Source organism: Narcine bancroftii, chromosome 4, assembly GCF_036971445.1.
Source record: "Narcine bancroftii isolate sNarBan1 chromosome 4, sNarBan1.hap1, whole genome shotgun sequence".
NCBI classification, from domain to species: Eukaryota; Metazoa; Chordata; class Chondrichthyes; order Torpediniformes; family Narcinidae; genus Narcine; species Narcine bancroftii.
Window position 1 is genome coordinate 24,053,351 of NC_091472.1, and position 13,823 is coordinate 24,067,173.

At 44.5% G+C, this 13,823-nt stretch overlaps 1 protein-coding gene across 6 annotated transcripts in view; it reads right to left on the minus strand.

The window, feature by feature from the left end:
- ltbp1 (latent transforming growth factor beta binding protein 1) overlaps nucleotides 1-13,823 on the minus strand; it is a 408,702-nt gene that overhangs the window by 182,052 nt on the left and 212,827 nt on the right. For all 6 annotated transcript variants that reach the window (XM_069930946.1, XM_069930944.1, XM_069930947.1 and 3 more), the window contains 2 exons: nucleotides 11,875-12,111; nucleotides 1,507-1,529 (listed from right to left, as the gene is read on the minus strand). In XM_069930946.1, the coding sequence (XP_069787047.1) occupies nucleotides 1,507-1,529; nucleotides 11,875-12,111 (260 nt within the window). The remainder of the gene's footprint in view (nucleotides 1-1,506; nucleotides 1,530-11,874; nucleotides 12,112-13,823) is intronic.

The window sequence follows — 13,823 nt, forward strand, 5'->3', positions numbered from 1 at the left end:
TCATCCTTCTCTCTTCCTTCGATGGCTCTTCACCATTGTCTTCATTTTCTTCTGATTCTCTTCTTCATTCCATCTGCCTCTCTTCATTCATATCCCTCCCCACACTTCACTCTATCCTTTCCTTCTCCTTTTTCTTAAACTTTATCCTTCCAGATATTTTGCCATTGATTTTTTTTGGACATTGTGAATGGAGAAAGGCAGCAACACGGATTCAGGAGGATGGGGCCAAGAGAACACCAGGCATTCAGGAGGGGCTCGTCTGCACACGTTCTGGTCTCTGAATCTGATGCTCAAAGCAAAGCAAAATGGAATGTGACTATTACATAAGCAGATAAAATTACAATGAACACTACATTCACCAACAAGATTTGTCAATGCAGTTGGTTTGGATATTTTCACTTTGCAAACCAGGTTTATAAGTTCAGCCCGCACAACCTGCAGGGAACAGACGGAAATGGACTATGTGCAAACAACAGAATTTCAGTTAAATTTAGGCATCCACCTGCAATTGGAGGAACATCTGGGAAGTCCCTGACTAGATGACATGATCATCAACCTTCAATTTCCATTGAACCCTTCCCTTGAGTCTCCTCTTTCCCTATTCCTCAGTCTCCTTTCCTCCAGCTCCCCAGCCCCCTTCCCTTTCCTACCCTCTCTCCCATCACTTTCGAGTTTCACTCACTTCTACCCTCCCACCTGTATCCACCTATGACCTCTTACCTGTCGGCCTGTGCTCATTCCCTTCCCCCCCTCCCCTCTTTCTATTTAGCAGCCTGCCTGCTTTAGCTCATGCCCCGACGAAGGGCTCAGGCTCGAAATGTGCGTTACCCTTTACTTGTTATGGATGCTTCTTGACCTGCTGAGTTTCTCCAGCTCTGCACTCAACCCCGGCATCTGCAGACTTTCTTGTTTAACATGCTCAGTGGCTGAAGGGGCCATTCCTGTACGGCACGGTTACATGTTCCATGAATTAACTCATGTTAATTTGTTGTGTGAATTAAAGATAGCTAATGTTTCTATTTGATGCCATCAGGATACAGATTAACATTTGGAGAGCATGGAGCTGACACCTAAACAAGGCAACATTCACTGTATGTACCAACGGTTTCATAATCCAGTTTTCTGATTGGTTCAACGTGGCCTTGAAAAGGAAGTTTATTATTTGGTTCCCAATTGTTCAAGACAAACAAATTTCTGTAAAATCCAGAAGTCCATTTCAACCTACACAAATTGAACCGGCAAGGCAGGTGGAGAATTAGCTTCCTTCTGCAATTCCCACACGTTCGTACACTGGGCCTCCCATAATCAGTCTGGAGATTGTAAACCATGTCTGCCCATACACACTTTGGCATTGAAAGCATCGAAGTCATCACCGCCATCCTTCCTTGAGCAAGCACAAAACAATCTTCACACTGGGACGTATACTAAGCATTCAGTTATAGAAGCAAAGCATTTATATGGAACAATCTCTAATTCTGCAGTAATGATTAGAGGACTGTAACCTACCCGTTCTGGTGAGGTGGTGGCCACTGTAATAAAAAGAACACGACAAAAAAGAGGAGTTAGTCCTGGGAATTAGAATAGAAATGTTCACATAAAATATCATTTCATGCAAAAAATGAACAAAGATTGGGGACATTTGGAAAAAACCATCATTTGGATGAGCTGGAAAAAGACTGGCTGCTGCAAAAGTACACTATCGTGTAGCAGTGTACTACAGCCCTCATCCCTCATCTGGATCTCCTCTGTTTCCTGCACATCTGCCTTGGCCTCTCTACTCTGAGATGCAACAAGGACAGAGTTCCTTTTTCCCTCACCTACCACCTCACCAGCCTCCACATCCAACATACTGCAATTTCTACCACCTCTAATACAATCCTACCACAACCGCACACATCTTTCCCTTTCCTTCCTACCCCCCCCCCCACCCCCACTCCGGTCTTCCTCTGTCTCCATTTCACTAGCCCTCTAGCTCTCCATCCCCTTCCCTTCCTTCTCCTATCAGACGGTCTCTTTCTTAGCCCTCTGTCTTTTTCCTCATCACCTCATCTTCTTTCTTATCCATCCTCCCACATATTCACCTATCATCTGTTAGCCTGCCACCACCCCCCCCCCCCCCCCCACCTTCTCTTCCCCCTTCCCTCACCTTTTTAAGTCAGGTCCTTTTCATTCAGGCCTGTTTTTTGGCACTCTCAATGCAGGGCCAACAAGAACCGCCTTTTACTTCCTACAGATGCTGCGAATCCTGCAGAGTTTCTCACGCACATGTGAGTATTACAATACAGATCACTGGGGATTCATGGCTTTTCAATGCCATTCATTTCTCCAATACTAATCTTTACCAATGCTAATGTTTTTTTCAGCTGCCTATTTACTCCAAACCTATAAAAGTGCATGATTTCTCTGTCCTGGTTTCTATCAAGGCAGGAACAAAACATCTGTAAGCTCCATCTGAAAATAGAAACAGAAATAGGCCACCTGCCACCTCATATCTACTCTGATATTCAACATGATCAAAGGTTCATCTCCCCCGGGTCTGAACTGCTCTTCAATGCCAGTTTCCCCATAGCCCTCAATTCCACAGTCTTTCAACAAAAAAATTATCTACATCTTCCTTCAATGCCTCCAACGATCAGGCCTCCATATTCTTCTGGGCGAGAGAATTCCAAGGATTCCCCATCCATCTGCTATCCTGACCTAGACTGGTGTCTATGGCACCCACGATGGAATGTCACGTCCTGAGGTCTCATCTCATGGACAATTGTTCTGCCAAACCAGAAGTGGGAGTCCCTTTACCCTAGAAGGTGTCACCACCGCCTTCGGAAGGGCAACTGGGTCCAGCCACTATAAATGGGCATTGCCAACAAATCCCACATTCCATTTGTGAATGACATTTGAAGTACTGTCATTTATCTAGTCCAGTCATTCCAAAAGAGGGCAGTGGAAACATCCAAAGGGGTGGTGAGAAAAAAAAGGAGGCAGTCCAAACATTTCCGGCAAACTCAGCCCGCAACACTCATCATGCGCTATCCATCAGGTGGAGGAAGAGGTAGGGGTAACCGCCCGGGATGATAACTCCCTGGGATGTTGACTGGCCAAGATGGGACAACTCAGGATGGCGACCAATTACCCAAGATGATGACTGCCTGTGACGGTGACTGGCAGGGATGAGACCACCCAGGATAGTGATCATTTAGGGAAGCAACCACTCGGAATGGTGACAGACCACCCAGGACAGTGACTGCCTGGGACAGGACAGCTCAGGATGGGACTGCTCAGGGTGATGACCACTAGGGGTGGTGACCACTCAGGGCAGCGACCAACCGCCCATGATGGTGACTGCCTGGGACAGTGACTTGATGGGATGGGACCACTTGGGACAGGACCACTCTGGGCAGCAAATGACTGCCTGGGAAGGCGATCATCCATCCAGGATGGCGAATGACCACCCAGGATGGTGACTGCCCAGGACGGGGACTCCTCGGGGCTGTGACCACTCAGGGCAGCATCCACTTGGGGCAGCATCCACTCGGGGTGGCGACCGACCGCCCAGGATGGTGACTGCCTGTGATGGTGAATGCCTAGGAAGACGACCACTCAGGTCGGTGACCACTCAGGAGAGTGACCGACCACCCGAGACAGAGCCTGCCTGTGGCAGTGACTGCCCAGGGAGGGAGGGCGGCGACCACTTTAAGTAAATTAGTTTACTAATGTTTTACTTGTGAAATACATATGCTTGTTTACAGTGTTAGATTAATTGTGGTTTTATATTTGCAGTACATCAAGAAAGAGGTGTGTTCCTTGTATGTGTGTGTGTGTGGTGGAGGGGGGTGGGTGTGGAGCGCTAGGGATGTAGCCTGGGAGTCAAGGGGGCGGCAGCCCGAAAAAGTTAGGGAACCAAACTAGATTCTAGTCAGTGGCACGTTGTCCAATCTCAAGAGTCTCCCCAATCAAATTTCTGGGGAACTAGCTGAGGGAGGAATGGCAACATCTTGTTTCCACCCTCATGGATCATATCTTGGTGTTTGGCAGCCCTGTTGGGACAGCAATGGCCTGTTGACTCACTGGCAGCAAGAATCTCAGGGAAGGCCGATAGGACAGAACCTAATTAGAAAAAAATGAACTGCCATGATTGATTTTTTAAGCATTTTTCATTTTATAAAAGGGCCACACAAATAATAAATCAAATTGACGATTATTTCTGGCACTAATGAGCTTCTCTCAATGTCTACTTCACATTAAACATCGAGTCTGTTTTCGCTGCTTTTGTGTAGAATACTGTTTTCCCTGACAAAGCTTATATTGTCTACTAACAACAGCTGACTCAGTTAACAAGCATCTTAAAAGACTTTACCCTACTGGAATTTTTATCTTTAATTAACATTTTATTAAGGGATTTTACAGCCTGTAACATTCTGAATAAAATTGGCAGCAGTAATTGTCAAACAGAAACCTGGACAAGATGATAAATATTATCCAGAATTATACCTATAGCTCAACGATGGGAAAAATGATAAGAAACCACACAGCCCTCTGCACTACCTGTTACAGCCTGTAAATCTGAGTAAAATAGCCACATTTCCCAGGCAGGAATCTGGGCTCGGTACATTAAAACATCTGGTATCTAGCACCAATGGGGATTAGTAGATGCCAGATAAGTGAATTTTCTGGTTGCTTGAGTTTGTTTGGTGCATGAGTGGTGAAATAACGGCGAGGCATGCCAATTTTATATGCCAGATTTTTTATCTGCTTATTTTCCACAATATTTTGTTTTTGCTTGGATTCCGGATAACAGGGGTTTTATTGTATTATGCAAAGTTAATCATAGCTCGTGCATGGAGAGACAAGGAAAAAAAATCAGAATCATGAGAAAGCATGCAACCTTCTAAACTGTAAACCATTTCTAAAGACATCTGTTCTCTGAAGGGCTTGGCAAAGGAGAGTAAGGTCCATTGGTTTTATAGGATCAATCTCTTCTCTGATGGTGCCATGACTGCAGGTCCATTAAAACACCAAACTTGCATTATTTTATACCTTTCTTTTGGATTTTATTTTTATTCTAAGTCCACAGCATCTGCTCTCACTGTATATTTACAACTTTGAAATTTGCCCTTGAGGATTTGTCGAAGGAAATATCTGTTTTGGAGATGCAAGAGACTACAGACGCTGCCGTCTGGAGCAAATATTAGAGGCTAATTTTTAGAGGAACTCAACAGTCCAAGCAGCACCTGTGGACACAAAGGGATGATCAATGTTTCAAGTTGAAACCCTGCATCAGGGACTTGTAAGTGTTTCTTTAGCTTTGGAAGCAGATACAGATGCTACCATTGTGCACAACCACACTTCTGAGGCACCATTCATACAGTGACAGGTTCTCCCTTGGGGATAATAAAAAAAACTGAAAGGAACATCAGGCCGGAACTGGGAAGAAGGGAGAGATGGCACGGCCATGGCAGCAGATTACAAGAAGACTTGCAGCTAAGGTACAAACACTGATTGACGGAGGCTTGGCTCCAATGGCAGCAGAGTTGGGAGGAGGGGGAGCTGAGGAAATGCTTCGACATCTAGCCTCAGGAGCGAGGAGTGGGCTGATGCCATCAGAAAGCAGCAGCAACAGTTTACCTTATATCTTTGGCTTGGCTTCGCGGACGAAGATTTATGGAGGGGGTAAATGTCCACGTCAGCTGCAGGCTTGTTTGTGGCTGACAAGTCCGATGCGGGACAGGCAGACACGGTTGCAGCGGTTGCAGGGGAAAATTGGCTGGTTGGGGTTGGGTGTTGGGTTTTTCCTCCTTTGTCTTTTGTCAGTGAGGTGGGCTCTGTGGTCTTCTTCAAAGGAGGTTGCCGCCCGCCGAACTGTGAGGCGCCAAGATGCACGGTTTGAGGCGATATCACCCCACTGGCGGTGGTCAATGTGGCAAGCACCAAGAGATTTCTTTAGGCAGTCCTTGTACCTCTTCTTTGGTGCACCTCTGTCACGGTGGCCAGTGGAGAGCTCGCCATATAACATGATCTTGGGAAGGCGATGGTCCTCCATTCTGGAGACGTGACCCACCCAGCGCAGCTGGATCTTCAGCAGCGTGGACTCGATGCTGTCGGCCTCTGCCATCTTGAGTACTTCGACGTTAGGGATGAAGGCGCTCCAATGAATGTTGATGATGGAGCGGAGATAACGCTGGTGGAAGCATTCTAGGAGCCGTAGGTGATGCCGGTAGAGGACCCATGATTCGGAGCCGAACAGGAGTGTGGGTATGACAACGGCTCTGTATACGCTTATCTTTGTGAGGCTTTTCAACTGGTTGTTTTTCCAGACTCTTTTGTGTAGTCTTCCAAAGGCACTATTTGCCTTGGCGAGTCTGTTGTCTATCTCGTTGTCGATCCTTGCATCCGATGAAATGGTGCAGCCGAGATAGGTAAACTGCTTGACCGTTTTGAGTTTTGTGTGCCCGATGGAGATGTGGGGGGGCTGGTAGTCATGGTGGGGAGCTGGCTGATGGAGGCATCAAAAGGCCAATTATCTCCTTACCCCCTGCCTTATCATTCAGCAAGATCAAGGCTGAGCTGTAACCAAATCCCATCAATTTGCCATTAACTCCCAATAGATTTAATTAGCAAGAATGTATTAATCTCATATTTAAATTAACCATTGTCTGAGCACTCATTATACTTTGTGAGAGTTAAGGATTTCCACTATTTCTCTGCCCCTCAACCTACTTTCTCACTTCACTCCTAAATACAAAACACAAAACAATGGCAACATGGTTAGCGTAATAGAGTAGCACTATTACAACTCTAGTGACCCTGGTTCAAACCCAGCGCTGTCTGTTAGGAGATTGTACATTCTCCCCGAGACCTGCGACAGTTTTCTCCAGGCGTTCCAGTTTCCTCCCACCCTCTAAATGTACTGGGTTGGTAGGTTAATTGGGTGTAATTGGACAGCGGGGGTTTCATGGGCCAGAAGGTCCTTTTACTGCGCTGATTCATTAAAATTTAAATTTAAAAAAAAATTAAACTGCTGGAGGAACTCAACAAGTCAAGTGGAATTTGTGGGGCGGAAGGAAGTCTTGGCTTTACTGGTCAAGACCCTATATTAGAGTGGAATGGAGAGAGAGGATAGATGGTATAGAGAGGTGAGTCAGGAGCCAGATGATAGGTGGACTGAAGAAGGGTGGTATAACAAGCAATGGGGCCACGTAGTGAAGAGGGAAGGATGGAGTTGGGAGACATAGGCAGGTTGGTGACAGGTGGGAGCAGACCAGGGGATAGAAGGTTGATGGAGCCAGGTGAGTGGAGGTGGAGACAGAGGGATGAGTAGTGACCCATAGTCTATAGGAATCTACTGAGTAAGGATGGTGATAATGGAGGCCATTGAGGGTGAGATGTAGAACAGATGGAACTTGGGATAGGGGGGTTGGTAGGGAAGATTCAGCAAGTGGAATGTGCAGATGGATGGAACCATGAGTGGGAAAGGGATGAAAATTGGTGACAGGTTATGGGCCAGGGTGAGGGAACGACCACAAATATAGGACTGAGGGTGGATTGGAAGAAGAGAAAGAGAAAGATAGGAGATAAGGGTTATATAAATAATGGGAAAGACAAAGTTCATAACAAATATGATGATGTGGAGCCTATCCACGACCTCTCTTGTAAGGATACCATTTCTTTCTCCCAGTTTCTCCATCTCTGCTCCATCTTCTCACAAGATTATGCCTTTCATTCCAAAACATCTGAAATGTCTTCCTTGTCAGAAAACAGCTTCATTCCTACTGTGACACATGGAGCCCTCTCTCACATTTTCTGTTTCTCAGACTTATGCTCTCAACCTCGCCCTCCAGTGAACAGCTAGTCCTTGTCCTCCTATTTCACTCTCCTACCAACTTTCCACCCCATTCTTAATCCTGATGCACGGTTTCAATCCTAAATGTCCTTCCCCACACGCCTTCCCCAACTGAAATAGCTCAACCTGCTGAGTTCCTCAAGTAGATTCTTCTGTCATCCCCAGTGTCTAGCATCTGCAAGACTGAAGATACAAGAGATCTTCAATGTCTTGTGTCTTCACTCCTGAAAAGCAAGGATCTAAGTTTTAGATGATTCCTCTTCATCTCACATTCCACAACCAGTGGCAGTTTTTCCTCTCTTTGATACCCTACCAACTTTATCTAATATCAGGAAAGCTTGAACTTAATCACCACTTTACTGTCAGAATACAATGCTGATCTGTTCATTTACCCTTGTATTTTGACCCATGGAGTAACAGGTATCACTCTAAAATCTAGGCTGAACTCCAATTGTCAGCATAACCTGTTCTAAGTGCCAAGTGCCAAACATAAACAAAATTGTAATTGAAGTCTTGGCAACTGCACAGGGCAATCCATGTTTCAAGCAAACTTCTATTTGATACTTTTAAGCTCATATTAGCTACCCTGTGTTAAAGCAGCACAGAGCTGTTTGAAGGAAATGTATTTGGCTTTCTTAATATTCACATCACAAGGCTCAAATGCGCTTGCACCCTAGCGACCATACACTGGCCAAAGGCCAGGCTTAGAAACCACCAAGCACTAATTTCTGTGCAAGATAACATTCCTTAACACAAGGAGGTCACTGGTGCAAGGAAGCATACAGCAGTTTCTCCTCCCCACCACCGCCCCCCCCCCCCACCCACCAGCCGAAGCATATTAACAGGAGAAGGCACAGAGATATATTCTTTGTTTCCAGCTGGATGATAGGCATGGAAGAACAGCTCCAAATTGCACCAATATGTCAAATAAACCTTGAAAAGTGATAATGTAACATCACACAATGACTGGTCCTATTGAGAGAGCATCTTGCGATTCCAACCGACAACGGGAGATCAATTGTGCCATCACTTCAATGAGATGGTCCACCGAGATTTGCGATGCCCAGATCAGACCTGCAATAATTGCCCCAATGATTGGGACTGAAACCACTTATTTTAGAGACAGGCAATACTCGGACCTCACTGACTGCAGGGACAAGAGGTAGCAGGAGTTCACTGACCATAAGAAAAAGGGATACTGGGACACAAGGGCTAATTGACTAACACAGCCTCAGTGACTACAGGGGTACAGGGTCTTGGGACCCTGACTGGAGGAAGTGGGGGTTAGAATTGACTGTGCATTAGAATGATAAAGGGATCTGACTGATTGTGAGGGTAGGAGGAACTGAAAGGATAATAACATACTGGTATTAAACTAACAAAAAGGACAGGATAGTTCTGAAATAGCATAGCAAGCTACTTTATTCAAAGATATTTATGGGTGGGCAATAAATACCAGCGCAGCTACTGTTGGCCACACCATAGTAACAAGTTAAAAGTAAAAACGCAACAGGTTCACTGTCGATGAGGCAGAGTAGAAGGTGAAGAATGAACCACATGCATGTGCCCAGATGGGAGCAGAGGTAGATTCACATTCTGGATCTATTCAATGTTTGTGTTCATTTTCTTAGCGCCACTAAACAATAGTCAAATCAAGAATGTCTCAACACCCCCAAGGGAAATTAGAGCTGAATTGTGATAACTTGCCTGTGCTCCATCTCTGCATGGCCCCTGACAGCAACAGGTTGCCATGTGCACTCAGGCTTCTATTGTGCAGCGTTCCAATATTATCTGGATCCTGGCAGCTCCTCAGAATTTAGGAATCTCACATTACTCACAGTCGTTGAGTAAGAAAACATGTAGCACTGAATCTCTTTAAAAACACTGGTTACCTTCTGCTGGGTAATAAGGTGGATTCAGTGAAAGCTACTTGGATGTACATTTCCAGTATATTAATTTTTAATGTGAATTCAGTATCCCTACCATCCTTCCAAGAACACTGAGAATCACAGGCTTTCACAGAACAAACAAACTGGCTTGATATTGAGAATTAAGAAAAATTTGGATAGGTACAGAGAACAGAGTGGTATAGACAGCTATGGTCTAGGTACAGGTCAATGGGATTAGACAGAAAAATAGTTTGGTATGGACTAGATGGGCCAAAGGGCCCCATTTCAGTGCTGTAGCATTCTGTGGTTCTCTGGTTCTAAGGAAGAGTAGCCAGCGCATTTAATCCAAAGTATCTCAGTGGTGTTTACTTTGCCTGCAGACTGTTTCTTAGGGTAATCCTTGTCAAAAGCACATCAGGACACAAGCCCCATCATGACAAGTGTTGGATAGAGATAAACTAGATGGAACAAACTGGGCTAACTTTGAGTAGTCTGTGACATGCCAGAGTGGTAACTTCCTTCCTATATCTGTCAATGCAGCTGAGAAAAGATTTGTAAAATCAGAGCTGCTGGGAGCCACGGAAAAAAAGCAGAATCATCTCTCAAGTTGTTTGCTACACATATTGTTTTTTTTTTGCTGTTAGCTGATTTTATTAAGTTCCATAACTCAAAATTCTGTCCTTAAAACTTATGTGCAACACGTGCTTTCATCACTTGTCTCGGAACTGCATCAAATAGCGCACTAAGCATACTTGCATTTTGTCGCACTTCTCATGACCTCAGGGTGACTCACCACGAAACTTTATGCACAGCACAATCCAAATCACAAGATTTACAGCACCAGTGACCTGGGTTTGGATCCTGCACTGTCTGTAAGGATTTTTTTTACATACTGCCCATGACCAGCTTGAGTCTTCTCCAAGTTCTCCGGCTTCCTCCCACCCTCCGCAGTGTATGAGGTTGGAGGTTAATTGGCTGTAATTGGGCGGCAATGGTCTCAATAGTAAAAATTAGCTTCTACCATGTTGTAAATTTAAAAATTCAGCTTTCTTCTTAAAATACTGCGAGGGGATATTTTACATCCCAAGATTAACATCTCATCTAAAAGGACGAGGATAATATTAGAATATTACTTTAACCATAGTCAATGTCGCATGATTATCATTTGATGTTGCCTGGGTTTAAGCATCTGGAGTATGGGGAGAGATTGGACAGATTGGGTCTTTATTCTTTGGAGGGTAGAAGGTTGAGAGGGGATTTGATAGAAGTATTTAAGATTATGAAAGGGATAGACAGAATGGATGTGGATAGACTATTTCCGTTAAGAGGAGGAAAGATTAAAACAAGAGGACATGAGTTAAGAATTAAGGGGCAGAGGTTTAGAGGTAACATGAGGGGGAACTTCTTTACTCAGAGAGTGATAGCTGTGTGGAATCATCTTCCGGGAGAAATAGTGGCGGCGGAGTCAATTGTATTATTTAAGAAAAGGTTGGACAGGTATATGGATGAGAAGAAGATGGAGGGTTATGGGCATTGTGCAGGGAGGTGGGACTAGAAAGGGGTGTTTGGTTCGGTGCGGACTAGAAGGGCCTAATGGCCTGTTTCCGTGCTGTAATTGTTATGTTATGTTATGTTATGTTATGCCACTTTTGTCTTTTAAATTACATAATCAGCTGAAATGCAGCTGATACATTTCAGATACTTCTATCTGGTTCAATTTTATTACACCTCAATCTGACCATTGAATTTAATATAAATATAAGATAAATTTAGACATACAGCACAGCATCAGTCCCTTCTGGCCCATGAGCCCATGCCGTCCAATTACACCCAATTAACCTAAAACCCCAGTATATTTTGAAGGATGGGAGGAAACCTGAGCACCTCTGGGAAACTCACACAGACACAGGGAGAACGTACAAACCCCTTACAGACAGCGTCAGATTCGAACCCATGTCGCTGGTGCTGTAACAGCATTGTGCTAACCGCGTCGCCCTTTATGGAGGTTTGGACAGTGACTCCCAACCGTAACTATGAATCCTCCAGTGAGGAGCAGGATTGCCATCGAAAACAGCATGCAGAGTAATTTGGTTATGCTCTGGAGAGGAAGCTTTCACTTTCAAATGAAGAAACTGAACATCTCCTTACCTTTTGGGACTAGCACAGGCCGTGGAGTTTGAATGGAGGACAAGGCCTCGACGGGTTGCTCTGGTGGAACTCGTGCTGGAGTGGGGATCGGCTCAGAGTGTTTAATCATGGGGTGAGTCATTGCAGAATCTGGGACCCTATGCATCTTAACATCAGGCCGCGGTTTAACAGTCACCTTCTTTAATGTTTGAATAACATGGTATCCCATTCCACCAGGACAGATTTGCTTGAAGGCAGCTGTTTAGAATAAGATAACATAATGTTTAGCACAATTTAAATATTTCATCCCTTCCATTGTACATGTTTATATATTTTCTAACTTCTCGATTTAAAGCAAAAGTCAAGTTCTACTTTAAACAAATAATCTGAATCAAAGACCTCCGAAAATTAGAACTTGATGTTAATTTTAACTGTAAAAAAACAAAAAAGGAGACGGTCCACAAATGGCACCCAGGCCTCACAGTTAGTGAGATTTATCGGGTCTTTACTGATTAATCTGACTGCAGACAAATAGACAAGCAGCGTAAGAGCGATTTGACACAAAGGGAGATGGACTTGCAGGGCTCTGACCCAAGCCTGAAGACTAGCACAGCGCCTGTGACACTTTGCAGAAGCTATTTTTAGTGTGCAATTTTGTTTTGATGTATTTCAAGCCTTTGAAAAATAAGTGCATGCACTAGCCAAGCAACAAGCCATTGAACGTGAATGAGTGCATGTTGATTTCACATTTCCTAATGACACAGGAGGCCAAAGAATGTCTGCTGGCTCTCAAAGCAATCCCATCGATCCCATTCCCCAGTGACTTCCCTGTTCTCTCACACAGGCCGATTCCCACCCTGACTCATTCCTGCCCGTTGTAGGGATAGAGATGGATTGCGCATTGACTGAAGCTGCCACAGAATAAAAGATGCAGCTGCTGCTATACAGTGAGCTGAATGTTACCATCCAATGATACCTTCCTCAGCAATTATCATCCGAATGCTACCTGACAAGGCAGTCCACCCATCTCCTTATTAGGGTGATGCTAGATATTTTCTAAATTAAAGAACCTTCATTTTGCAATGTGGTTTCTCGCAGGTTCCAGGAAAAAAGACATTTGCCCTTCAAGCTTGTTCAGCTGTTTAATTAAATAGTCATTCAACTCCTTTGCACCAGAGAACACTACAGAAACACAGGCCCTTTGGCCCATCTAGTCTGTACTGAACTGTTATTCTGCCTATTCCCATTGATCTGCACCCAGTCCTTAGCCTCCATACCCCACCCATCTATGTACCTGTCCAAATTTTTCTTAAATGTCAAAATTCAGCTTGCCTTCACCACTTCAACTGACAGCTCATTACGTTAACACCTTAATTTACCTGCCTTGGTTTTGTAACCCTTGTCAAACAATCTAAGCGGAGGACTTTTCAGCATAACCTCCCAAGATTTAGCAGGCTGGAGATCGTTCAGATTTCCATTACAATTTGTGTTAAAAACAGGATCTACATCCTGAATAGAAAACAACAACAACCTGTGAATCCGGTATCTCAGGGTTATTGATCAAAAATATGGCACTGAGCTACAAATAGAGGTATTGGAGACAGACACATGACTTCAGAGGTACCTCAAAAGATTGAGATGTAGTGGAGCTGATAATCGGTGGTCAATTCATGGATGAAAATTCAGCTCAGTGTCAACCACATCAAAGCACCAAGCAGTTTGCCAACAATATTCATGGAATGCCAATCATCTTTAGCTTCCACTCAACATCGATTTTTAATGTATCTCTGAACCATTTCTTGTTGCAGAGTAAGGTTTGAAGTTCAACACAGCTTCCCCTGAATGATAGGCACAGAGTCAAAATTAAACAGGACACAATCGTGTCAGGAAACCCTGATCGTACTCAGTTAGAGGGTATGAAGTGGGGACCCGATCGTGTCAGGAAACCCTGCTCGTACTCACAGTTAGAG